We start from the raw sequence: 26012 nt of genomic DNA on the forward strand, positions 1-26012 counted from the left end.
ACAGGTATCCTCGTTCTCCGTACTTTCCTGGGCTATTTTGCTGTGAGACTACAACTGGGCAATGGGATTGGGTGGACTTGGTTTTGGGACCGCAGCTCCACCAGACGGGGGCACGTGTGGGCCTGTTGCTATTCTGAATCCTTGGGAGGACGTTTGACTGGCTGGGCCTAGTATTGGCTGCATCTCTTCCTCCACGTCCTGATCCTCTCTCTGTCTCTGCCTCTCTTCGTACCGGATGCGAGACCACAAGCTGACAGCAGCAGCGAGAAGTTTAAAGAGTTGCGTCGGCCTCCAGCCACACACACCAACCTACGACGACAGGGCGAAGTTGGTGGATGTCGGCAGGAATGCCCGCTACGCCACTCTCGGTCAGTCAGCCTGCAGCCTGCCTTCGTTTTCCCCTCAACACTAGACATTGTCGCCAATCGAACCATCAATCGAGACGTAAGGGGTGGACGGACGTCTCGCACGGAATCTCGGGACCCGTCACATTTAGCCTGCTCTGACACGAGCCAACTTCAGAGTCCGCCTCTGCTCAATGTTCATATGGATAGGTAAGTCATAGGGCACAGAGTATCTGCATCTGTATGCCCGCTCAGACCCCAAGGGCCCCGACGACTACCTAGCCAACGCCAGGACCAGCGTGTAAAATGGTCATAGACCAATACACGAGGACAGACGATGAACAATGGAGACAACGCAGCAATGCCCAGGCTATTGAGCAAGGTTTGATCAGGGTAGGAGTTAAGCATCATCTCCCGTTCGATGACAGAACCTGTTTCCCCTTGGCCATGTACCTCTTCAGAGTCGTTTCCCCCCGATGATCTGTGATTAGCTGTGGAGTACGAATATGCTCTGTACGAATACTCTCGCTCATCCCAAGTGAACAGACGAAATTTGACCCAACCACGGCATATTCTTTCACCCCAGTAACCCCCGGCATTCTCCAAGATGCTGAAGAACTTGATCAAAATAAGATCCATTTTCAATTCCAAAAGTGGCTGGGGTCCCCGTATGCGTATAGCGAGGAAACAACTCGACAACAAAATGCCCCCTATTGTGGCTACCGCGTGTGCTGGGCCAACGGCCCCAGAGTCAGAGGTCCAGACAACCGAAACGTCCAATGTCATCCACTCATTCTCCAGGGCAGACATTCCAATTCTAGCCCGACCCGGTGCTGGACCCACACGAATCTGGACGGACCCACCGGGGAAACTTCAGTCTTCAGCACCGACCAGCAAAGTCGCCGCCCTGCGACGTTGCGTCACTTCCAGCTGCCGTCCTTTCCAGCCACATTTGTTATCATATCTTATCTCAGCCTTATCACTTGCGACACCAGCCACTCGTCCCTCTCTGCCAGTCCCTCAACCATCATCAGAACAACCTTTAGTAATTGCGACTTCAACACAACCGACGATAGACCTATCCACCGAATCTAAACCCATCCCCGAAAATGGTCTGCACAAAGTGCCAAAAGCTCGGCAAGGGCTCCACGACCCTCGCGACGCCCTCTGTCAAAAAGAAGAGCGAAATCTACCACGGCTCCTCCTCGTCCTCGTCTTCCTCCGCCACCAAGTCCGCTACGCTGGGCACGACCGGCATCGGCAAGAGCAAGCTGCTCTCCAAAGCTGCCAAGAACCCTTACGCCCAGTACTCCAGCGCCTGCTCGAAGTGCAAGACAAAGGTCTCTCAGGGCCACTCCCTCTGCCAGTCGTGCGCCTATCGAGCCGACTCGTGCGCTTCGTGCGGGAAGCCGAACAAGAAGGCCAAAGGGGCTGCTCCGTCGATCGCGGGACAAAAGTTCACGTTGAAGTGAGACGGCGACAGATTATAGACGAAACATAACATTACAACAAACCACTGTTGTCGAAACACCCAAGACGATACCCTCGTGACGCGCACTCTTCATGCGGCCAGAAGCTGGGAGCCGATCAGCCTGCAGGGGCCAGCAGCAGCAACGGCAAGGCATGGCAATGAGGCCTCTATACTCTGCGCCATCGACCTACATGCGATACGCCGCTCAATATGCGCCAGATTGGAGACGGGATTCAACAGGTGGCAGGCCGTCATGACAGTCTTGTAGTGGCCAGGAATACAAACCACGAGGGCCAAGCAAGACAGACAGTCCCACGACATCTGACATCACTCCTTCATCCCAACCAAGGTAACAACGGTCCTAGGTACAGATAGTAATAGCTGCAAAAATAGACCCCAAGGGTCAATCAACGCACAAGCCTTGCTTGATCAAATTCTGTAATTCATTCTACATTGGCCGTTCACTAATCGTTCCCGAAACCGTGGTTCATCCCTGCCTGTCATAAATATAAACGTTAACGTCAACTCCAACCTCGCGCGGCCCCCTTCTTCGAGAGCCGCACTTCTTCTTTTTGGCTTTTCTTACAACGACGCCGTCGGCTTCTTGTCGACCTTGCTCTCGATCCACGCCTTGATCTGCTTATTCACCTCCTCGGGCGCCTCCCACAACGCCCAGTGCGTCGCCGTCACCTCGCCCCTCGACAGGTCCTCAAAGTGCTTGTCCATGCCCGCCGCCATGGCCGGCGGCAGCGCCGCGTCCTTTGTCGCCGAGATGAAGAGACTGGGCGGCGTCACCTTGTACGCCTCCCCGCTCTTCTCCGCCGCCTCCGCGAGCGGCAGCTCCTCGTCGTGGTTGATCTTGCGCGTGCGGTACCAGTTGGTCGGGCCGCGCATGCCCGACTTGCTAAAGTTGTCGGCGTAGTACGCAATCTCCTCCTCGGACAGCAGCGGCGTGGGGCCGATCTTGCCGATGTTCTCCCAGATGATGCCCCTCTCCGTGTTGAAGACGAGCTCGCCCGCGGGGCCTTTGCCGCCGTAGATGCCTTGCAGGAACTGACGGATGTCCTCGGGCTTGGTGAGCTTCTCGGGCACCTCTTCGCTGCGCAGCTGGAGCTGGTACTTGAAGTTGGTCAGGCGGCCCGCGGCGATGACGTCGGCGAGGTCGAACCAGGCCGTCGTGGGCGCGTTGTAGGGCGTGCAGACGCTGAAGACGCCCTTGATCAGGGACGGGTGCCACATGGCGAGGCGCCAGACGAGCGCTCCGCCCCAGTCGTGGCCGCCGAGGATGATCTGCTCGCCCGGGATGATGCTGTCGCAGAGCGCCTTGATGTCGTCCGACATGCTCTTGAGGGAAAAGGCCTCGAGCTCGGCCGGGGAGGCCGTCTGCCCGTAGCCCAGGGTGTCCGGGACGATGACCTGGTATCCCTGGGCGAGGAACATGGGGATCTGGTAGCGCCAGCCGAGCGAGATGTCGGGGAAGCCGTGGATGAGGACGACGGAGCCCTTGGGGGCGGCGTCGCCCTCCGGCTTGCTGAAGAGGTAGGAGTAGGTCTTGCCCCTGACCTCGGCCTGCTTGCGCTCGACGCGCGGGTCGTTCGGGGCGATCTTGTCGACGGCCATCGTTGGTGTGTGTATCCGTATAACGGTATGCAAGGCTTCCGTCTGGGGTGAAAGCTATTAGGGACCGTAGCGGGAGGCGGGAGGAGGGAGGGAGGGGCAGCTAGTAAATGGCGGGGTGCGCGGTAGTCTTATACTCACGTTGGCACTCGACGTCTGCCAAGGAACAGACCCTTGCTATTACAGCTCAGTGACTGATTGTAAGCTCCCTCACAATGCTATTGCGGGGATTGATGAAAGAGAAGGTGTATATGCGTGTTTGTATGAGTGTGTGCAGCTTCACCGACACCTATCTTACCAGACTTGTCGGAAAGATAAAACTACTTATACCATTCGAGATATCGCCGAGTCGCCGAGTTATGGAGACAAGTATCGCACTTTGAAACTCGCCCGATTGCTTAGAAAGCTATAGAAACTGGCCACCTAGGAAAAACATACGAGCGGTGTAAATCGAGCCTCGGCATAGCTTGTCCCATTGTCGGGCTCTACCTCAATGCAGTACTTCGCACACAGGATAACATCGACCTGTTTGCACCAAGCTCTGGGTCCAGCGTATGGGTCGCAAGGTGAGGGGCAGGGCTTGAAATGGACAGGGTACCTGACGTGCGGCGAGCGGCGGCATTGGCGAGCGGCGTGGCCGGGCATCCACCCGCGCGGGGCATCGCCTTTGCTGTCCATCGGAGTCCCTTGATGGAATCGTCCTAGCGGGCCCCGTCCGTGCTGTTGCGATGCCTCGGTCCAGGGACAACTTGAGACAAGGGGACTCGCCATTGTCGGACGGTACTCAAAATGGGGTTTCGCCATTGTCATTTTCGACATATGGTTCAGAGCCGGAGATCGCATTCTCTTTACCCGAAAAGCGTAAATTGCAAGTCTAGACGGGGGCCAACGATTCTTCAACGGCAAGGAACAGCTGTTCTGGACTAAAAGGTCCCACCAAGCTAAAGCAGGAGAACGTCACTGGTCTTGCGCTTGAGTCAGAGAGCATGGCTCGACGTATGTAGTAAGCCTTTCAGCCGGCGAACAAAGTTGGTCTGAATCCCGTTTCTGGACCCAAGCTTCTTTTTTCAAATATCACCATGGGCACCTTTCCCAAATAAACGCCACTTTGAACTCCAATTGGTATCATAAAAACCCCCAACTCCGCCTTCAAACTCGCGCGCAAAGCCAGGGAAAATAGCATGCCTCCCATATCGCCTAATTTTATAACAATCACATAAACTACCGCGGTTGTGGCGTCTTTTACAATGAAACGCCGGAGAAGGAAAAATGGGAAAACACCACTCGCTTTTGTCAGGCATTAGTAGATAACCATATCCTCGTCGTTTTCAACGACATCACCAGGTTCGTCATGTGTGTCCCGCTCATGTCTGTCTCTGTCGGAAGACGCAGCTGTGTGGTCGGAAGCTGCGGGAGCATCAGCAGAAACCTCTGGCGGAGCCTCTGCTGGTTGATCTTCTGTGACCATGGGCACAGGCTCCTCCTGGGCCGTGGCCGGCGGCCTGGCACGGCCGTGGCGTCTCTCGTGTTCTTCTTTCCGATCTTTGAACGCTTCGAGTTCTCTCGCGATGGTATTCTTAGCGTCTTGCACCTGGTCGTCAACCTCGTCTTCTTGTTCTTTGGTAAGCTTCCACGGTCGATAGTACTGCAACACGTCAGCTTATGGTTTCCCCCCTTACGCAACATGCAATACGCACAATTGACGGTCCTGCTCTCGTCCGGAGGGATTGTGCCTTTGCAAGCATGTTGACATGTCGGGTTTTCATCTGCGATAATGAAAAGCTTATAAGCGCTTGAATGAGGCCATCAAGGGGAGGAGAGGGGCAAGCACGTACGACTTTCTCGTCAAACAAGATTTGCTCCTTCCACCGCGCCTCGGTGATCCGCGCGAGCTTCTCTGTCCGTCTCTTTTCGTCTTCTGCCCTCTGCTTCTGCGCCTTCTCCTGCTGTCGCTGCTCAATCTCCCTCCTCTTCTTGTGCTGCGAGCTGGAGTTGGTCTGGCTGAGGGTGCTCAGAAGACCTCCAAACAGCCGCTTACCCCGCTTCTTCTCTTCATCCCTTGATAAAGGCGCCCGTCGAGCGGTACTGGCTCGGGAATCTTCGTCGCGCGGCCTCGAGTCCCGTGTCGAATCCTGTGCAGGTGGGTCGCCGTGATCGCCATCATCGAATTTTGCCCTTTTTGATGATTCTTCCGCTCCATCAAGGGAGTCTATAGACGCTTTCCGTTTTTGTGTAACCTCCATCTCAGAGCTCGCGGATTCGGGGTTGATGGTATCAGCAGGTGCCCTGGAATCTGTAAGCTTCTCTTGCTCGGTCCGAAGGGAGCCGTTTTTGTTGTACTCTGTAACAGTGGCCATGATGATGTCGCTTCCCACCGTCGCAGTCGCAGCCTGCTTGGCAAAAATCTCAAAGAAGACAGAACGCGAAGGAATGCGGTGTGCACGAAGGGAACTGAATGCGCCTCGGTCCCATGGGAGGTATCCCGGAGCTTGACAGCTCCAACCCGAGCTCCAAGGCTGAGGTTTGTCAGCGGGGTCCAGCCACTCGGAGGGACGAACCCACAGACTACCCCACTTTGGTCGGATCAGACGAGGGTCCGCACCAATGACCGAAAGAGAACCGAGAGGAAGAAGTGGCGAGGCTGAAAGGCGCGGACGTCTTTTCTTCAAAGGTTCCTGGTGAAGAGAGGGTACGGTAAGCTGCGACTTGCGACCATCACCTCCCGCGACCCGCAAGACAGCTTCCACCAAACCTCACCACCCAGAGGCGCTTCCCTCACAGATTGACCATCATGTCGCGCCATCACCCGTAGGCCATCTCCCAGTCAAACCCCTCAAAATTCATGCACAAGCTAACAACTCCCGCCAGCGATCTCGTAATGTGCCGCAAGCAAGCCGGCATCGCCATCGGCCGCCTCTGCGACAAGTGCGACGGCAAGTGCCCCGTCTGCGACTCCTACGTCCGCCCCACGACCCTCGTCCGCATCTGCGACGAGTGCTCGTTCGGAAACTACCAGAACAAGTGCGTCGTCTGCGGCGGCGAGGGCATCTCGGACGCCTTTTACTGCTTCGAGTGCACGCGCCTCGAAAAGGACCGCGACGGGTGCCCCAAGATTATAAACCTCGGCAGCTCCAGGACCGACCTGTTCTACCAGAAGAAAACCAATCGGACGGCGACGTACTAGTCCCTGCGTCGCCTGGGATATGGGCAAATTTGATGTGTTGTTTGAATGCGAGGAGACAGGGAAGACTACAAAGTTTTCGTGGAACAGGTATCGCATTGCCTGCGGCGTTTGGTTTGTTTTGGTTCACAGCTATGGGACAATGGTTTTTGCGGCATAATTGGCACTAAGTCAGACATGATAATTTTTTTTAAAGCGGCATGAAACAGTTTCACCAAACCAAAGAAATGCTTCATTTTGCATAAGTATCAAAAAGAATGGCCAAACAATTAGGCCAATGTTCATCCAAGTTCGTATAGTACAGTGAGGTCAAAGCTAGCCAAGCACCCGCGTCGTAATCATATATAGCTAACCTTGACTCCCATTCCCGCGGTCGCCTTGACCTTGTTCCAACCATTACCAAGCACCCGCTGTATCCGTTCGCGGACGTTCTTCTGCCCGAACATGACGACCAAACCCAAAATAAAGGCCACGAGCCGCATCAGCAGCATCGGATTCGTCTTAAATGATGCTCCCAGCTGGTCAATCACCTCGCGCAACCGAGTAATGACCATCGACGCTCTCGTTCCCAAGGTCGGCGGAGCTGAGGATTTTCCTTTGGCCCTAGAGACAGGCATCTTCGAATTAGAGTTGGACCCTGATGTGTTGGAAACGGCCCTGGCGTGACGTCCTTTGCTTGACCCCGCCTTACTCGAGCCTGCTTTACTCGGTGTCTTTTCGATGCCATAGTCCCCTTCGGCGCCTTCTCTTCGTGCCCTCTCTTCCTCTAACCTCCGTCGTTCCCTCTCTTCGTTTTCAGCTCTCAGCTTTTTCGCCTCCTCAATATCACGCCGAAGCTGCTCTTCCTGCTCACGTCGCTCTTCCGTTTCTCGCCTCTCGGCTTCCTGCTGTTCCTCCTGCAGGCTTTGCAGAGCTTGCAAAAACGCCTCGCGGCGCTCATCGTCTAGTACCGAGCTGACGCTGATAAACTCTCGGGCATAATCCCACTCATTATTGCGGATAAGTACGTGGAGCGTGTACAGCTCGAGGATCTTGACCCTAGCATTCAGATCCCTCGGTGTATCCGCTCCGCTGGTGGCCTTCGCCGGAGACCTATGCCGGTTCAGCCGTGGTGACGGCGACGGCGAGTCGGAAAATCTCTTGGAGAAGTCCAGATTTGGTGATGTGGCGGCTGCGAGATAGCTCTCGAGCTTCCTTTGGTTCAGTTCTTGTGTCCGGGCGTGGGCTAGTAAAAGTGTTGCGCTATGTTGATGTTAGTGTGTGTTTGCAACAGGAAAAAAAACAACGACAGAGAGGGCATCTTACAGATTAATGACAACGTCCGAATCGACGTCGCTCTCGACGCCGTGGTATCCGTTGCGTACGACCTCCTCCCAAATGTCTCCTTCCCTGACTTTGGTGCACAGCGCTCTCCACTCTTGGCTCCCAAACGCATCCTTCCCTTCGTCTGGCTCCAGTTCGACGATGGCGTTAAGCGTCGTCAGGTACAAGCTCCAGACCTTAATCCTCGTGGATCGCGATGCCCTGGCGACGGGCGCTGGTTCGCCTGCGCCGTTCTCCGACTGTCCCGAGGGCGGGGTGATCAATGGCAAGATGGTGGATAGTGCCTCGGGTAGACGGCGGGTGAGGAAGAGAGTCGAAGCCTGGCGGTAGGTCTTTGAGATTTGCGAGGTATGGCGCGCTGAGGTCGATGAGGATAGAGACGAGATGGAGCTCGCGAGCATATGTGGTGGGAATGTAGCGGTGGTCTCGGAAGAAGCGACCGTGGGACTCAAGGTCGCCGTGTAGGAGCCATTGAGGGACGACATGTTGGCGGGCATTTAGGAACGGGAGGCAACAGCAGCAAGCAACGGGGTCAATTTGTCGGCATTGAAGAGCCCCAGGCGGAGGGAAATGAGGGAAAAAAGAACGGGGACTATTGTTATGTATCTGGAGTGCGGAGAATGGCGGCCATCATACGCGTTCCTGCTCAAATGCCACCTGCGGGTTGTGAAGAGAGCCGCGACATGTGGATGTGGTTAGATTCGGGTTCCTGGGCGTTATGGTGGTGGTGTGTGGTGTGTGGTAGTGGTGGTGCTGAGGTAGCTGGGGGTTGCTGGAGAATGGAATTGGAGTCTGCTGACAGACAAACATGCCGATTACCGCAGCACCTGCACAGCTGCCCGGGACAGGCACGCACCGGCACGGTTACACTTTTCGGCCATGGCCCAAGTTTAGCCTCGGTTTGTTTCTTAGTGGGTTCCCCCCCAGCTTCTGCGTTGCTGCGTTGTGTGCTGCCACTGGGGTGGCTGGCCAGCTGACCGCCAGAGCATGAGGGGAGGGGAGCGATAAGCGAGTACCAGTGACGTTGTCGCTGGACGGCTCACATGTCAAGTACCTCTTTAGCCTCCAAGAGCGCGGCCTTCTCCCGGCGTCCGGCCTTCTTGAACTTCTCATTGGGTGGAGTTTCCTGATCGGGGAGGACGCTGTGCCTGGGTCGGAGAAACAGGGGTTGCCCTCGACGACCGGCCGAGCTTTCATCTCACCTCCCGGAGATCACCAACCATTTAGAGACGATCGTCTCATGCTCGCTGCGGCCTGTCATTTCAAATCTTCGTGTTGTATTCAACCCGCCAAGTCGGGATTCCCTTCTCAATTACTGCTTTGCTTAGTTGCGTCTATTATGATATCCTATTAATTACCCCTCTCAACTGTCAATCGCAAGTTTGCGCGAACGCGTTCAGGGTTTAGACTTTTCTGGCCCCCCTGTGCTTCCCCAGATTGTTCCGAGGCATCTCGCGGGACGCAGAACCACGCGGCTCCCGGAGAGAATGTCATCGCCATTTAGCCCCTGATGCTTACATCGGTGCATTTCCTATTGTAGTCATCGAGTGACCATCCACCTCTCATGACTGGCACTAAAGTGTCGTTGGGGTGCTCGGTACACGTGGAATTTTCTTCGTCGCGGGGTTCTAGAACCGGATCATCTTACGTCCTAGGAATCGCTGAGCAGCTGGAACATATAAGGCTCATAAGCTGATGGGAAGGAGTGGCCCTGACCAACATGTCAAATAATCTGACGAATGCCGACGTGCTCTTATTGCGCTTTCAATCAAGTATGGATAGGCTCATCTATCGAAACATAGTTTTGCGGGGCGTCTCCAGAAATCCACCAAGGGTCATCCGTCCTCAACGACATTGCAAAAATCCGTTGTCCTACTCACAAACGTGTCTCCCTACTCATGAGACCAGTGCCACCACCAACAACCCAAGACGCGATTTCGCGTTGGCACGGTCGGCAAACTCTTCAATCGAAGGGCAATTACGCTCCGTCGCAAGCTCAACTTTGAACTCACCATTCGGGCCCGATATTAAATGTCTTGCGGGGGGCGATCCGAATTCGGTCGCGAATGTCGTCGAATATGGCCATCTGCCACCGAATCCGACCCACGTACCCTTCCTGGGTGTTGGACTCTCTCCATGTGCCAATGTCCGAGTCTTGCGAATAGCCCAGGAATTGTGAATCGTATCCAACTGCTGATAGCCATTCTCTGTCATACAATCTCCATTCTTTGCTCTCGTATGACGCGGCTCGGCCCTCGAGCCTGGCCGATTCCTCGCGGGCGAGTTTGTGGGCAATTCGCAGAAACACAACTGCCGTCATGTGGCCTATCTTCATTAGTCGAGCCACTCACGGTTCTGCTTGTTCTGCCAACTCACTATCGAAGCCAGCCTGATGGGCTGTTTCACGACGGCCATAGCCATAAGCTGCATCCCAATGGATGCTTGGCTGCGTTCTGTTGCCATCGAACCTGTTGTATAGATCCATCAATGGGTCTTCGCCCTCGATCGTGTCGTCCTTAATGGCCAACAGCTTCGTGTCCACGATGCGTGGGAACAATTGGTGAATATTTACCAAAAACTCCAAAAAGCTGTCGGGGAGGTCGTCGATGAAGGTGTTGTAAAGGAACAAAAGGTCCATGAATTGGTTGTGTCCGATAATGGTTGGCGAAGACGTTCGGCCTAAAGTTTCTAGCTCCTGAAGAGCATCTGCTACTTCATTCTTGAGTGTTTCCGTGGATAAATCCTCGAGATCGTGACACATTTTGTTCCAACCAGTCGGCTCATCCCAGCCGGCTGTCTCAGCTGTGATATGCCAAGTACCAGTGTCGCCCTCCCGAAACTCGCCACCTGCCACTCCCTCCGAACTGCTTGAGGATTCTCCATCGTGGCTCGCCGAATGAGCTTCTTGAATATGTGTGGCCTGTGGAGGGATGTCATGGTGAGGGGAAGAGTTGATCCCAGGCCGGCTGCTGCCAAGATCGGGGTAGCAACGTTCGCAATGAACATCATACACCAAGGGCATCAGCTCATTATCTCCAACTCGGCTTCTGGACAAGTTCCGCTTCTTCATACAGAGGCACTCGTCTTTGGTGATCAAGTTTGTTTGAAATGCCACTTCGACGTCCTGACCTGAGGACGTGCTAGAGCAGCCTGTGTCAGGGTCGTGATGTGTGCAACACCAGGGGCAAAAGCGATCCTCGACTTCTTCCTCTGGAGATTCTTCCCATTGTTCTGGTGCCGCGGGATGAACAAGCTCATGCACCTCACGACAAAAGCATTGTGCTTCGCCAGGCCAGCCAGACATGGCTTCGACAATGAGGTCGGGGTTAATGAGGTTGGCAAACTTGCCGCCGACAAGGGCTTCGATAATCAGGCGAATTCCTTATATCAGTCAGCCACCAGTAAAGCATTGCACACTGAGGGGAGCCCACCTGCGTACTTCCTCAACGATGCGTTGAGATCGTCCTCTAGAGACTCACGCCTCTTGGTGAAGTCAGCTGTCAGTGTTCTCATCACAGTTATCCGCGCCGCTGTAAACGAACCTTGGATTCTTGTCCATCGTCCCGCTGAGAGATAACCACGGTCGTGCCATGATTCCAAAGACGGCAAACCATTCGTGGCACAAGCTTTCGGGCCTTTCTACGAACGATCTGTTCGTAGACGCTCATACGTTTCTTACTATCAGAGTTGGGTAAGAGGACATTGATCTCTAGAGTTCGCTGTCCCATCTCGCGATTAGTATACTCAGTAGAAAGTAACGAGATTCTAAGAGGAAGGGATTTTTGTAGATAGAGGATAAAGGAACCAGTGCCACATACCATCCATGGATCGGTGTAAAGCCAATTTACAATCGTGTTATGGGCATAAATGGAAAACGTAGTCAGACCTTCGTCGTCCTCGTTGTATCCATGATCTTTGGCGTCCCAAGGATCTTGTCGGCGCTGCATCTGTCGAACTGCCAAGCGTGCCTCTTCGCGGCTGAGGTACGGAACGCAGTCCTCATAGACCTTCTCCAGCCGGATGCCTTCCGATCGAAGAAACTTGAGAGTGTTGTATGATACAGAAAGGCTCCTATCCAAGCCTTTGACGAACTTTTCATCAGCTCGCGTTTCTGTGTGCAGGTAGGGGCTGACAGTGAAACTATAGGTCTCGGTTTTGTATGAGCCGTCTGGAATTTTGTCAGAATGCGACGGATGATATTCTTCGGACGTGGAGAACACAAACCTGACTGGCTTTGGATACACGTCATCCCCATCTCAAAGACGTTGAACTTGGATGCAATCTTCTTGGCCGATTCATAGATTTGCTGGTTGGTTGGGTTTTCTGAGTGGTCTGCCGAGCTCTTGTCCGTGATGCCGGTCATCTCGAGATCGATGGCAACGAAGTCGGACTTCGCAATGGACAGCAGAATATTCGGCAGCTGCCGCCAGAAGTTCTCTGACGAGACTTCCATGCTGGGCGTCGAGGTGTTGTCAAGCTTTTGGCCGCCAGTCGTCAGTAGTTGAGAAGGAAAGGTAGAAGGAAAGGTTGAAGGAAAGCGGCAAGAAAAGTGGGAGTGGTATAAGGGGAAGAAAAAGAGGCAGGAAGGAAGCTGTGGGTGGAGGGAAAAAAAAATAAAAAATGAGAAGCCACCAAGAGGAGACGAATTCAGGAAGGAGCACCTCGTGACAGCAATAAAACAGGCAAGAACACTCGACTCCTGTGGCAAGGCAGGTCGTTCTTCGGAGGTTTTGCTTGCGTATTCCTGTCCGGCTTGTAAATGAAAAGGGAACATCAACCCCTCAGTAGCCAACAGCGTCCTTAGGCAGAAGGAAGGAAATTGCAGAGTTTTGAGACTGGCCATCGCAAAATCGAGTTTCCTCGTAATAAAGCATCGTAATAAAGCATTATACGAAATCACTGTGTCGTTTTAAGGCCACAGGTTGCCCGAGGTAGTAAATAATAATCTGAAAGCCAGTAAACGCGTCTTATCACGCCCAGCGTGAGGCAATGGAATTTTTTTAAAAAAAGATTGAGAAAGTCAAAAAGTTCAACTCTTATCCTTGCGGACAGCGGAATCTATGAAAACCCCGAGACTCTTACCAGCCTCAGGTGTAACGATGGAGGTTTTCTAACGGCGGCGGGATCCGAACCCACGCACCCGCGACGCAAGGGGACGCTCCTCGTCAAAGGAACGCCTCTCTGATCCCATTGCGCCACGGATTGTTGAAGAAATGCAGAAGAGTTTAGATATGTAAGGGTAGGCCAGGCGGTTAGGAGGTCCGGAGGGAAGGCAGCCATGGGATGAATGAAGAGGTGGGGCTGAGGCTTGTGGCTGGACGTGGGAGGTGAAGTCCACGAGAGGGAGGAAGGTGCAGTGTGAGGTAGGAGAGGGTGGGATCGAGAGACGCTGCTATGGGTTTGTCTTTGCGACCTCACCTCTGGAGATTACTGTTTATGGTTATACGAGGTAGTTGGACACCATATCAAATTGGTATAAGCAAGCTTGCTTTGCGTGAGAAAGCATAATACGTGTCAAAACTGGAACTGCGAAGATGAAGTAGATGGAATTGTGTTTCTCTACATATCTACTTAAAATCCCTTGGCATGGATGGCTTTATGAATAATGGTAACATATGCGAGCATGTAAAGACCCAATGTTTCAGCAACTTGACAAGCTATGTGATATCTCGAACGACACTCCATTATTGCTGGTAGATTTATCTACTCTTGAATAACGGTAAGACCAGCAAATTTACGTCTACGTCTTCGAAGCACTCAAAGACGGTAGATTCAATGCCCTCAAGTTGATGGAGGATGACATGGTATCTCGTAGGCAACAGGCCATGTTCGCATGCTTTTAAGGCAAAACCATCTCGAACTGACGACGGTTCTATTGTCTGGGGAGCAGAATTACATCAAAATGAGCATCTCACACCCAAGTCAAGCCCAAAGTCGAAAGCACAAACCAGCGCAATCAAGCTCTGGGCAGGCAGCCACAAAATCCAGTGAAAGATTTGATTGTACAAGTTTATCTATGATACAACAGCGTTACACGTCCTCTCAACCGTTCTCCGACAACCACTTGTCTGCCACCCATTTTCACCACTTTTGAGAAATGGCGCCGGCCGAGCCAAACCATTATAGAGGCATACATCTACCGGTCCACCATCATGCCCCGCACATTGTTGTAGTAACCCCGCTCCAGCACCTCGGCGAGCTCCTCCTTGGTCAGCCACTTGAACTCCTTGTACCCAAACTTGTTGGCCGTCAGGTCCGCCTGTCCCGCCATGATGCGGCCCTTGAGGAAGAAGGTCTTGCTGCCGCGCTCAAAGAGCTCGCCGCGCCTGACCTGCGTCTTGGCCACGTGCACGGCGGCCGGGCCGCGGCCGACCATCCACGTGTTCATGTTGACGCCCGCCGTGTCGTCGAGGATTCTCTGCGCGGCCTGTAAAGAACGTTAGCATATATCGATATCGAAGCACGGGAAGGGGAGAGAGAGGGGGTCGATATGGGGTGGATAAAAAAGCTCACCTCGTGAAGGTTCTCCTCCGTAGACAATCCCGCCGCAGGAAACTCCCAGACATCCTTCTTGCGACCGGCCTTCCTGACGACAAGATACAGCGTCCTCTCCATGGCGCGATCCAACCTCGTCTGGTCCCCCTTGATATCCGCCTCCGACACCCGCGGCGCCAACGCCTCGGGCGGCGCCCGGTCCTCCTCGGGGATAATCTCCGCGTCGTCGCTCACGCGCATCACGGCGTCCTTGAGCAGCAGCTCCACCGCCTTGTCGTGCTTGCTCAACCCGTCGCCGACGGCCAGCTCGTCGTCCCACGCCGTCGACGCCTTGCCGTTGTACACGCCCAGCTCCTTGGCCACGGTGCCCTTGCGGTCCTTGACCTTCATGTTCCAGTCAATCAGCGCCGGCGTGTCGGGCTTGAAGTAGACGGACGTGATGAAGGGCATCGTCAGGCGCTCGTTGAGGCGCTTCTGGTAGAAGAAGTAGGACTGCTCAAAGTCCGTCAGGGGCCGCGTCAGGAGCGGCGCCCGCGTGAGGATCACGCCTGCGCGGATCAAGGGTGGCGGGATCGTGATGTCCGCCGCAGCCGCCTTGGGTTCGTTTGGTTTGCTGACTTTTGACGAAGGGGGAGGAGGAGGGGGAGCGTTGGTCGTGGTCGTGGTCGTTGCGGCGGCAGCGGCACCCGAGTACGCTCGCGAGGGAGCTGGAGCTCTAATCTGGACCCTCGCGCATTGTCTGCAGACTCTGGGGGTTGCTGTGAGGGGGGCTCAAAGTCAGCCAATGATCTCAATGTTCATCCGAAACGTAAACATACATTGTATGCGCCCGAGGGCGGCGAATGCGCCTCTGCTGGAAGCTGTCATCGTGAAAAGCGCTGGGTGTACGGGGTCTCCTCCTTGACACCTCAGTCGAGAATCTCCAGACGGGAATTGAACTTTTTTGCTGTTCAAGCTTAGTAGAGGTACGTACCGAGTGGCCGAGGCGGCGCTTACCTAAGGTCAGACGTCCGACGAGGTGCACCGTGCGCGGATGCAGCACAAGGTAAATCTTGGGGTGCCTCATATTGTACCTGAAAAGCAAGGTCGATCTTGACAGGCGCCCGGGTCAATATCGCGCCTGACAAGCGCGGGTCTCAATCACGTAAGCAGAGGTACCGTAGCGGGGGCTGAGATGGGTGGGACCGCGCAGAGCCTTTATCAACCCGACGCCCAGCCGCGAAACTTCTTTCTTTTACTTCTTTTTCCTCTTCACGGCACCATTTCCTTATCGTCAAGACCTGTTCCGCCTCCAGAACGTCCTGATCATTTATTACGGTGCCCAGAGTAAATCGCAGTCTTTTTTCGCTAGCAGCACCTGCATTTTTTTACTGGGTTCATGTTAGATAGCTACTGCAAACACATCAGCGCCTTTGACCGCTGTTTAAGAATGGCTGGCTTCTGCTACCGCATCAGCAGAGTCCGGAGTGGACTTTCGCTATGTGGCAAGCAATGCGTCACGACAACCGCATACGTGAATTCTCTGCTCCACATGTCACAAGGTGCTGCTGACTGTGCCGCTGCAATTAGAGCTCGAGCGTGTTCACGCGTGCTGGTGCTCATCATTGAGAGTCGTAATATCCATTCGTCGTGTCGTCGTCGTCTATCTACCTACTAAAGTACAGAAAGCCTTTCCAGCCTAATCGTGGGTCACGCCCTTGACAGAGTCTCTTTCCAAGAGATCCGAGCGATTCGAGCTACTACGAGACCCCACCCCTAAGATACAGCTGTGCCTCTCCCCCGCCCAATCCCAGAGACACGGGGAATTCAAAGTCGAAATTTTGCAAAAAAAAAAAAAGAAGCCTCCTTTGGAATGGAGTGTTTGGGTATTAGACCGCTTGGTTCGCTGCCAAACACCAATAACGCCTAATGCCCGATACCGTTCGTTCGTTTATGCTGCCGAGCGCCGATCAAGCCTTGAGTTCCTCAATCGCACGGGCCACCTCTTTGGTAGCGATCTTTTCGCAAGTCTTTTTGGCATCATCGTCAAGCGTCTGCGGATCGCGAAGGCCCTCGTACAGCTTGCGGGAGACATCTCGGTTGATGTTTGCATATTGATCGGTGGTGAGCTCCTTCGCGCGCCAATGGGGCTTGAGGGCAGCCCGGACGATGCCGCTGATTCTTTCCTTGGTCTCAAAGGGGATGGCGGATCGCGTAGGCGACGAATCCTGAGACCGAGCAAAGGTCGGTCGTTGACGGTTCGGTCGCTGTGGGCGAGGCTGGCGAATTTCCGCGCCGTTCGATCGACTGTCAGAGTCACTACTATCCCCAGCGTTTCGAGTCGGCGAGTAGTTGGCTTTGGGGAACCGTGGTTCCACGTAGGAGCTTAGAGATAGCGTAGGTGAGCTGGGCCGGGGATGGGGTGGCGGGGTGAGAGAAAGCGCCCGCGGTGAGTTTCGTGATGATGGTGAGGGGGATGTGACTGGCGAAGAGGGGTCAACACCAGAGTGAGTACCGAAATAATTCCGCACAGTCTCGTCGTCGGAAGGTGCGCTCATCTCCACCTCCTTAAGCAGCGACGACAGGAATGATGGTCCGGGTTCCGTATTGATGGGAGACTGGACGCGCTGCGTGGCACCGTTCGTCTGAGGCCGCGATGTCAGAACACTCGTCGGCGCGGGTGACGAAGTTATCGTAGGTGCGGGGGCGAGTGCCGACACAATGGTAGGGCCGACGCCTGAAGCGGTGCCAGATCCAGATGCAGATCCCGACACTGAAGCCGAGGCAGAGCCCGATCCGGAGCCTTCTCCCTGCAAAGGCAATCGGCGTGTGCGAGGTCGCTTCAGCTTGCGCTCGGGTTCCTGAGCGGGTTCTTGGGGAGAAGCCGTGGTAGATCTCGACTTTCTCTTGCGGGGATTGGGAGCGCTCGTCTCGGCTTCGCGAGCCCTCTCGAGGGCGCCCCAAGCCTGCTGCTCCTCTCTCGTCTCGGGAGCCGGCGGCAGGGGTTGCATGACGGGTTCGACTGGGCCACCGTCGAGGCGATGACCGACGGTTGGGCGAATATTCCTCGCAAAGATGTCTCTGGCGCCTAGACGACTGGCGATGCTCATGCGCTGCTCCCAGTCTTGGTGTTCTTGGATATCGCGAAAGTGTCCTCTCTGGGCCTGGGCGCGGCGAAAGCCCTGAAATAAGTCTTCGTCTTCGTGGTTGTCGAGGTCGATGTCAGTAGCATCGTAAATGCGACTAGCAATCCGGTCCCATGCACCCTGCCACTCGAGGGATCTTGCCTCGCGTCGTGCATTTCTAGCTTGCAACTGGGTTCGCAACAAGCCTCTTTGAGCGGTAACGTTTCGTCGGTTTGCTGAGCGTGCAGCTGGGTTCAAAGGCCGTGACTGGATCACTTCGACATCCGAAGCCTCACTAGGGCTGGATCGGCTGGCATTGTTGTTTTCATCACACTCAAAGCAGTACCAGGACTCGGTCTGGGGAACACCAGACAGGCCGATGCAGTGTGTATGATAGGCTGCGTTGCAACCATCGCAGAGGAGCAGCACCTCTTCATGATCCGAGGACTCGCATATGGGACAGGCAGGGCTCGGCTCCTCGCCTTCGCCCTCGGGGTTCTCCTGAAGCCATCTGTGGATATCAAACTCCTGCTCTTGCTTCTTGTCTTGAACAGCGTACGAATCGATAGGGGGGCCTGTTATTGTCACCAACGTTAGTTTCTTGTTGCTAAAGCTGCTGCTGCTGCGAGCGTCTATTGCGAGGCGGGATGATTTGATACGTACCGTTGAGCTCAGATGAGAGGCTGACCTCATTGAAGGGTGTACGGCAGATGGGGCAAGTATTGGAGTTCTTGGCCCAACTTCTGATGCACTGATCGTGGACAACGTGATTGCAGCCAACGAGGGTAGCAATGTAATTTGACTCTGGTTCTTCTAGTATTTCGAGATCTGAGTCGATGGTACGGTATGTTGGCTGTACTGTTGTGGTGGTGGCTGCTGCTGTTGCTTTTGCAGCCGCTGGGCCCGCTATGTTTCCAGCAGCAACGTCTTGCTGCTGTTGCTGTTGCTGCAACGAGGGGTGCTGCAGCGACTCCAGGCATATGATGCACTGATCCGGTTCAGTCATTGTGGCAACTGTGGTAGTATCGCTTGAGGTTTGATGAATTCATAAAAAAACGTCTTTGAGCAGGGCCAACAGATGGCTTTGAGATTGCAGGAATATGTGCGTGGATATTGTTATTGTAGCCGTGATTGCGTGAACTTGTTTATGGGCTTTGTTGCCTTGTTGTGTCGGTCGTGGGGTGGCAGATGGTAGGTAGAGGGGAAAAAAAAAGAGAGGTGCCGAGTTGTTCAGTGTCTGGTGGTGGTAGTGGCAGGCCTGAGGTGGGAGTGTTGAGGCGACTGAACGGCTGTCGGGTCGCTATCAGTCGAGTGCACAAACGCACGACCAACTGGGCAGGTTGCTGAAGAGTGGGAAGGGTGCCAAGGGGGCACTTTGGGGGTTGGAGGGGGAAAGTGGAAGGTGGCCCAGGTTTGGTAGGTAAGTTCGATATGTCCTGCGTTTCTGGCGCGAGATGGACTGTCAGCCGGTTCGGGGGATGTTTCGCCGCTGCGCTAGGCAGGGAAACCAAGCAGCAAAAAAAGACGAGAAAGATATACGATGAAATAAAGTGGCCGGTGTGGAGAGAAGAGGGGGGCTTCAAACTTTGGCTGGCAGTGCTTTTCTGGTGAGGCGAGACAAGTAGGAAGAGTGAAAAGGGAGAGAAAAGGATCTGGTATGGTCGCCTTTCTTTCAAAGTGCGGATGAGGTATGTTCGTGGGTGAGGTGCCCACTGGTGGACGGGGGGCGGTATGGGAGTCTTGGGAGTCTTGGGAAAGGTGGTAGGTAGGTAAAATGGCGGTGCTGGGCTACCCGAGAAGACCTTGGGACCTGGAGAACTGAACGGGAATTGTAAGAGGAAAGGTTTGGAGAGGCCAGGACCCCCAAGGCGGGTTTCTTGCGAGCTTAGCGCACGCCTGTAGCTGGTCTCGACTGGAGCCAATCAACAACCGGCTGATGCAGTGGTGCGCCACGCTCCTTGCACCTTGGTCCTTCGTCCTTTGCACCTCACCCTTCGCGGGCTTCCCAGTCGATGGCCCACTGGGCTGGACAGTGGACAGGGACCTACCTCATGGAACTGCATCCCATGCCTCCACCAGCAACGGCAGCACCCTCACAGTCACACTCTGTCACTCACACACACACACACACACACACACACACACACCCGTGGACACAAACGTGCATCTAGACGCATGCTCGAAGCAGGTCGACGCACTGAGACGGACCAGACTAGCCCACTAGGGTCGCTGCAAGCCTGCAAGAGCACGTACTCTCCATGGATCGATGCAGGAGCCGGAGCATCAACACCAGCCCGGAGGCAACATCTCACCTCACGGACATCCCACGCCGAGGAAACGCTCAAAAACACCCTCGGGAAATAAGATGGCCTGTTGAGGGATGATGTTTACTGCTGCAGTAACAACTCCTCCTACTCGGCAACGTTGTCATCTGGAGGTGTAGGCACGTAACTAGGTACGTATAGGGACACCTCTGGCGGGAAGAAAATAAAGAAACCGATTGGGTACGTACCTCGACTTGGCGGCAAAACCACGACAACAACGGCTGGGAGCTTGCGTGGTTGCGTTACTTCGGGTTTGCGTTTGCCAGGCCTTTCTCCTCACGATTCGACAGCTCCTCTCAATTGTCTATTGACCAATCCTCCAATCAGGTAGGTACTGAATCACGGAGTGCCAGAGTGCCAGAAACAACTGAGAGTGAAAGAGCTATGTCCGGGGGAGAACGGTGGGAAGGGGGAAGGTGGTAAGGTGGGCGGCGAGTCAAACACTCAATGGATTGGCTACTTGGCTCGTGCGATGTTGTTTGGTGACTTTTTGGTCAGGTACCTCGATCCAGCTGAGCGTGGGTGTGATGGATCATGGAAGAGAGTCTTAGGTCGGTTCGATAGGTAGGTACCCAAGTGGCGGATGGCGTTGAGAACTTGAGACGCCTTTGATGGAGGGCGAGGTGTGAGGGCGTCTACGTCAGGCCCTCCTGTCAGGTGAACTGCGTAAAACGTACTTTGTAGTACCTAGATACCTAGCCCCAAGTGTTCTTGATGTGAGTGTGAGGTGAGGCAAGGCAAGGCAGGACAAGGAGGTAATGTTCCGAGTTGGCGCGCAACGACGGCAACGTTAGCCCGAGTAATATGAGGGGGTAATCTGGAGACAATCGCGGTACAAGCAGAAGCAACGGGAACGTGCAACGGTGGGAAGCGGTCGAGGGCGGAAGAATGATGATAGCTGAAGAGGTAAAGTCGGGGCGCAGGGCGTGAGTATTCGGCGCTGGAATGGGTCAGCTCGACAATGGGTGCTATCTCCGCTTCCAGAAATGGGCTGCCTGCACCCATCCCGGATGACGGGAGTCGGGGGGCAGTGGCATAGGCAGTGCCAGGCAAATGGGCAATTGCCAATTGGGAGGGAAACTAAGTTACGGCGCTGTGTCCGTAAAGCAAGGTACACGTGAGACCTTCATGCCCCTCGTTTCTCGGAGGCCGACGAGATTGGTTCGATGGGGCCTGGCCTGCGTCAGGTTGCGACCCCAAGCCCACAGTCCGGCCTCTTCCTTGGTGCTTGGTGTGCCCGAGCAACCTTTTTTCCATTAAATCATTGATTGTTCGTCGACGGCCGCTCGTCCCGGCCGGATGCTACTTTGCCTTTTCCCACATCTAACTGACAGAGGGGGGGAAAAGACACGGGAAGGGTAAGAAAGCCAGACTCAATCATTAAAACTGGCCAATTTGCTGCGGATGTATACGGCATTTTATACCCATGTGAACCTGCTCTCGTTTACGGCGGCATTTCCGCGCGGCATAGGCTCACAGCCCGTAATCCTCTAAGCCCCCCAAGGTGTACCGCTTACCGGATACTTGCGTGGTATTGCGGACGTCGATGCTCTCTGGTACTTTGAACTTTCGCGAGATCCTCGGCTCGCGGTTGGGCGTCTTTGTATGTGTCTCTCTGCTAAGGTGGCATACGTGCAGCGATATCGAAAAAACAGGGTCGAGGTGAGAAGCTCAACTCACCGACTTACATGGCAATCGGAAACCCACTGTGCTTTTCGGTTAACTTGTCTTCACCGCGACAGCCGGGCTGCCTCATTGGCCCACCGCCTGACCCCCAGCTGCATTCGCGCCTTGTAAGTCTAGAACACCGGGATGAGTCAAGTTGTGATTCGACGTGGCATCGCTACCGTAACGACTGCCGCGCACTTGTTCGCTTTGCTTCGAGAATGGCCTTCGTCGAGGTTTCAACCCGCCTCAGAACACCGAGATGAATACCGGGCTTCGTGAGAACCTTGGTGGAACACACACCCCAACGCAGGCACCCAAGCGGATCACTCCTCTTTGCCTTGCTATTCCCAGAAATGACTGGAGATGACTCGGCCTCGACGTGGACACCTTTACGGCGCTGTTCTCTATGCTGAATCACGGTTACCTAGCCTGGTGGAGGTATCTCTCATGACGACTGGAGCAAATCTTTTTTTAATGTTGGGTGGCCCGCTTCGACGCTTCAAGCACGCGGCTGAAGATGACGGGGTCGATGACTCTATCCATGCCAACTAACTCCACACGCCCTGCCAAATGACCTCGCAACGCTCTTCACCACTTCACGATATGACTTGCCTGAGCAGGTCGGTGGGCGTGTCTCAGGGACGGACGGGAGGGTCAAGCGATCGGGAGAAAGGGGACGTTTTGTTTGTACGTCAAGTTCTTTTCATTGCTGACCAAGTGGTCCCTCTGGCAGCTGACCGAAGACCCGTTCCGTTATGGCCATCGTCAGGATGTAGGCACGATATCCGATTTTCCCAACACCGCCCGAAATGCAAAGCAGAAACCATCCACCGTTCGTAATCCCGTCCCTTAAACCTCAGCAATCTCTCTCAGACGACGGAGAGTGGAGCGCATGGCAGCAGCGGCGGGGGTGCTATTTGCAGTGTTAGCGTTCAGTTTCTAGTCCGACTTCTCTCCGTGTGTCAACATACGCGACAGTGTAGGCACCGCCAGCAACGGTCTTGTTGCAGCCTCTGCAGTTCCAGATGCCGGTGGAGTGGCGCTTGACGGTAGGCTTGCCGCAGAAGGTGCAGGTGTACTTGGCGTGCTGGGAGATTTCCATCTTCTTGACCTGCTTACGCAGGGAGGCACCGTAACGGGTACCGTACTTTCCGGTCACTCCGACCTTCTGTGAGGTTGTTAGAAATCTGTGGTTTCAATACTCTTGGTTCCTGGCTTATCGACGATCGCGTCAGAGGGCCGCCTGGCAGCAAATAGCATCCGAGCTGGGAGTCTAGACGAGAGAGAGGTTCGAGTTTTGGTCGAGATATTGCTCTTAATCGTGTACGAGTTTGAGATAGCTCAATTTGTCGACGGTGAAGCACATCGAGCCTGCGGTGCACAGGCAAATCGGATGACTTTCGTGATCAACGGTTGGTGGCATCTGCCTTCCTGGAGTCGGGAGTTTCGTCAAAGTTGGCGTCCATGGTCATTCGCTCGTCTCGTGTGTATCTCTCTCTCGTCATCGTCTCGCGTTGCGCTCGGGGATATTGCGTAGGCGGCCTACATGTTCCTCCCTAACCCAACCACCAAACCGAGCCCGTGATGGATGCCATTGTCGCCAATGAGGGAAAATCGTGGGCCGGTTTCGACGCGGGGTAGGGAAGTCCAAGCAATGACGGGAAAGTCGATGAAGCCATTCGTCCTGGATGGGGTAGTAGAGCATTACGAACCTTCGTGCGCTTGGCCATTTTGTCGAATTTTGGGGGGGAACGGGTTCGTTGACTTGAAGTGCGACGAGTGGTGTTGACGGTTCCTCCAAGGCGGTTGAAATTTCTAGAGGATGGTGTTGAATTTTGTCAGGGCTTGCCGACTCCGTTTGTGCGCTGGGAAAGCGAGCACGGACCACAGTTGACGCGAAAAAAAGAATGCGGCAGAACTCCGGCAGTGGGGTTTACACCCGCCCTGACGCAACCCCTGGGTCCATTCTCAAATTCTCTCGAGTCGCCAAATCTTGACCCCAACAAGACACGTGATCCCGCACCTGACAGCTGACCGCGGCTTACCTAACGTTTGACTTGGCGCATTGTTCAAGAGGTTGCACTGAAGGGCCTCTTCAAACGCCCGGGGAGGAGGCCGGGAGATCGGCGTCACAGCTGTCCGCTCGGCCCTTCTAAGCCGTAAGTGGAAAGCACAGCGCCCGGGTGGTTGTCACGAAGACGCTAGACCGCCGAGGCAGCGCGGACCAGATGCCTTGAACAGTTGGTATCGCCGTTTGCTACATCACAAAGTTTGCGCTCTCGACGGCCGCAGCGTGGAATGTGTCACCTCAATGGACAGCGAAACGGACACATTTTCGACGGATCATCGTGCATCTGTGAAAGGGGCCGGACATTGGTGCCACTTTTCGTGGCGTGCTGGGATATGTAAAGATGGCCGGTCGCCGCATGACTTTTGAGTGTAATCATTGATGTCTGAGACTCGTGCACCCTGACTCTTTTTTTCTCTTCAATCCTGCAACTGCCATTCCTTATTCTTTCTCCCTTCGAGGCCAGACTTATTGTTGACAGGAGACATCGAGCAAGCGTCAGAGATGCCTTTCAAGCAACACGGCCGTCAGTACGACGTGGTCGTTTTTGGTGCTACCGGTGTGTATAAGTCGAGGATGCAGTGATGATGCAACCTAACGTCCAATTGCTGACAACTGCAAAAAGGCTACACCGGGACGTTCGTGGCAGAGCACATTACAACCCATCTGCCGACCAATTTGAAATGGGCAGTCGCAGGTCGATCGGAGACGAAGCTCCAAGGTCTTGTTGCCGAGTGCAAGAAGCAGAGTCCCGACAGATTGCAGCCTGGTACGTGAAAGGATTTTAGGCTATGCCGAGATCAGATGAGTGTCTGATCCTCACCAATGAAGTGACTGTCTCGGCGTCTTGCATTTTCAATCGTGCTAGCAATGGATGAGGCTACCACGTGCTGGAGATGTCAAGTCGAGAAACAACCTGTATTGGAGGGGGGAAGTGGTGACAAGCTGCTCGAGAGAGGGGCTGGATCTGTTATGCAGGCCTAGCCAAATAAGTCATCACTCAGAAGTACTGACCAATTTCACAGAAATCGAAATCTGCGGCCTCAATCACGAGGGTCTTGAGGCGCTCGCCAAAAAGACATATATTCTCATCACCACGGTGGGCCCGTATGCAAAATATGGCGAGTTTGCCTTCCGAGCCTGCGCCGAGAACGGCACGCATTATCTCGACGTTACCGGCGAGACCCCTTGGACCGGCACAATGATTGGCAAATATGAGAGTGCGGCACAAGAAACAGGCGCCATGATGTTTCCTCAGATTGGAATCGAATCGGCACCGCCAGACCTCGTCACCTGGTCGTTGGCCAAGCAGGTCCGCGAGAAGCTCTCGGCCAAGACAGGCGCCGTGACGGTCTCCATCCACAAGCTGGAGTAGGTTCCTTTTTATCTTGCTGTTCCATTGATGATTATTGGACTGGGGTGCTGGTGAAACATTGACAGAACGTTGCTCTAACGCCGAAATTTGTCTGTTAGTTCGGCTCCGTCTGGCGGTACCCTGGCGACGGTCCTCAACTTGTTTGAGTCATTCACGATTCAGCAAGTAAGAGACCAGCACAAACCATATGCTCTCTCGCCCGTTCCAAACAACAACAAGGTTCAGTCGCAGACGTCCCTGCTGACCAAGTTGGTGGGATTGCGAAACGTCCCCAGCCTGGGACTGATGACTACATCCATTGCTGGGATGACAGATACGCCCATCATCCAAAGAACGTGGGGTCTCTTGGCATCGGTGCCTTCGCGCGAGAAACAGTTCTACGGGCCAAACTTTTCGTTCCAAGAGTACATGAGAGCAAAGGGTTACCTCCAGGGCATGGCTATTCACTGGGGACTGGCGTTCTTCGGCTTGCTGCTTGCGACTGCTGCGCCGTTCCGCAAGTTGGTGAAGAAATTTGTTTACGAACCTGGCCAGGGCCCGGACAAGGAGCTGTCAAAGAAGGACAAGATTGAGTATCGTGGCATTGCCAGCCCGGATAAGGAGTTCAAGACGGAGTTTCCCAAGGCTTACTGTCGTGCTTGGTATGACGGCAGCATGTACTACTGTGAGTTGAATTTGGATTCCTCCAATTGGTCGAGGGTGACAGAATGCTGACTGGACGCACACACAAATAGTGACGGCTGTTCTGTTGGCTCAAGCTGCGTCAACGCTGTTGGAGGAAGACGTCGACCTGCCCGGCGGTGTCTTTACTCCGTCGTGCTTGGGACAGCCGTTCATTGATCGGTTGCAGGGGGTCGGCTTCAACTTTGAGGAGAAGATCCTAGAGCACTGACGGGCCAGCGGAGGTACTGGTTCTCAACCGTGTTGTATTGTTCACTGATGATGACTTGGGGATGGTTTCGCTTCAATGTAAACGGATTGTTCAAACGTATGCTGTAATTATCGAAACATATACCTCGTACTTAAATTCGAAAGAACGGGT

The 26012-nt window shown here is 54.4% G+C and overlaps 11 protein-coding genes across 11 annotated transcripts; 4 read left to right on the top strand and 7 right to left on the bottom strand.

Moving 5' to 3' along the window:
• Positions 1–1453: 1453 nt before the first annotated feature.
• Positions 1454–1816, top strand: CCOS01_15265 (microtubule-associated protein CRIPT; the record flags this gene model as incomplete). Its single annotated transcript, XM_060463406.1, has 1 exon — positions 1454–1816. One exon carries the CDS (start codon positions 1454–1456, stop codon positions 1814–1816), a length of 363 nt encoding a protein of 120 aa, XP_060306009.1.
• A 581-nt stretch (positions 1817–2397) lies between these two features.
• Positions 2398–3435, bottom strand: CCOS01_15266 (uncharacterized protein; the record flags this gene model as incomplete). The annotated part of the gene is made up of 1 exon (XM_060463407.1): positions 2398–3435. The coding sequence occupies one exon, from the start codon at positions 3433–3435 to the stop codon at positions 2398–2400; it is 1038 nt and encodes a 345-aa protein (XP_060306010.1).
• Positions 3436–4732: 1297 nt separating this feature from the next.
• On the bottom strand, positions 4733–5789 carry CCOS01_15267 (uncharacterized protein; the record flags this gene model as incomplete). Its single annotated transcript, XM_060463408.1, has 3 exons — positions 4733–5077; positions 5130–5198; positions 5268–5789. 3 exons carry the CDS (start codon positions 5787–5789, stop codon positions 4733–4735), a joined length of 936 nt encoding a protein of 311 aa, XP_060306011.1.
• A 434-nt stretch (positions 5790–6223) lies between these two features.
• CCOS01_15268 (uncharacterized protein) lies at positions 6224–6616 on the top strand (the record flags this gene model as incomplete). The annotated part of the gene is made up of 2 exons (XM_060463409.1): positions 6224–6240; positions 6301–6616. 2 exons carry the CDS (start codon positions 6224–6226, stop codon positions 6614–6616), a joined length of 333 nt encoding a protein of 110 aa, XP_060306012.1.
• A 335-nt stretch (positions 6617–6951) lies between these two features.
• Positions 6952–8433, bottom strand: CCOS01_15269 (peroxin 26; the record flags this gene model as incomplete). The annotated part of the gene is made up of 2 exons (XM_060463410.1): positions 6952–7855; positions 7919–8433. 2 exons carry the CDS (start codon positions 8431–8433, stop codon positions 6952–6954), a joined length of 1419 nt encoding a protein of 472 aa, XP_060306013.1.
• A 1511-nt stretch (positions 8434–9944) lies between these two features.
• CCOS01_15270 (uncharacterized protein) lies at positions 9945–12389 on the bottom strand (the record flags this gene model as incomplete). The annotated part of the gene is made up of 6 exons (XM_060463411.1): positions 9945–10261; positions 10313–11317; positions 11368–11419; positions 11479–11655; positions 11755–12104; positions 12161–12389. The coding sequence occupies 6 exons, from the start codon at positions 12387–12389 to the stop codon at positions 9945–9947; spliced, it is 2130 nt and encodes a 709-aa protein (XP_060306014.1).
• A 1683-nt stretch (positions 12390–14072) lies between these two features.
• CCOS01_15271 (NUDIX domain-containing protein) lies at positions 14073–15549 on the bottom strand (the record flags this gene model as incomplete). The annotated part of the gene is made up of 4 exons (XM_060463412.1): positions 14073–14363; positions 14450–15189; positions 15250–15386; positions 15428–15549. Coding segments are annotated over 4 exons (1290 nt in total), but the record flags the coding sequence as incomplete, so codon positions are not given.
• An 831-nt stretch (positions 15550–16380) lies between these two features.
• CCOS01_15272 (PHD-finger domain-containing protein) lies at positions 16381–18541 on the bottom strand (the record flags this gene model as incomplete). The annotated part of the gene is made up of 2 exons (XM_060463413.1): positions 16381–18110; positions 18199–18541. The coding sequence occupies 2 exons, from the start codon at positions 18539–18541 to the stop codon at positions 16381–16383; spliced, it is 2073 nt and encodes a 690-aa protein (XP_060306016.1).
• A 1169-nt stretch (positions 18542–19710) lies between these two features.
• On the top strand, positions 19711–19899 carry CCOS01_15273 (uncharacterized protein; the record flags this gene model as incomplete). The annotated part of the gene is made up of 1 exon (XM_060463414.1): positions 19711–19899. One exon carries the CDS (start codon positions 19711–19713, stop codon positions 19897–19899), a length of 189 nt encoding a protein of 62 aa, XP_060306017.1.
• A 2477-nt stretch (positions 19900–22376) lies between these two features.
• On the bottom strand, positions 22377–23257 carry CCOS01_15274 (60S ribosomal protein L43; the record flags this gene model as incomplete). Its single annotated transcript, XM_060463415.1, has 3 exons — positions 22377–22440; positions 22499–22695; positions 23240–23257. 3 exons carry the CDS (start codon positions 23255–23257, stop codon positions 22377–22379), a joined length of 279 nt encoding a protein of 92 aa, XP_060306018.1.
• Positions 23258–24099: 842 nt separating this feature from the next.
• Positions 24100–25862, top strand: CCOS01_15275 (saccharopine dehydrogenase; the record flags this gene model as incomplete). The annotated part of the gene is made up of 5 exons (XM_060463416.1): positions 24100–24154; positions 24221–24364; positions 24621–24966; positions 25069–25634; positions 25705–25862. The coding sequence occupies 5 exons, from the start codon at positions 24100–24102 to the stop codon at positions 25860–25862; spliced, it is 1269 nt and encodes a 422-aa protein (XP_060306019.1).
• Between the last annotated feature and the right edge of the window lie 150 nt (positions 25863–26012).

This window comes from Colletotrichum costaricense (genome assembly GCF_030867565.1).
Source record: "Colletotrichum costaricense strain IMI 309622 chromosome Unknown Scaffold_23.1, whole genome shotgun sequence".
Classification (NCBI taxonomy): domain Eukaryota; kingdom Fungi; phylum Ascomycota; class Sordariomycetes; order Glomerellales; family Glomerellaceae; genus Colletotrichum; species Colletotrichum costaricense.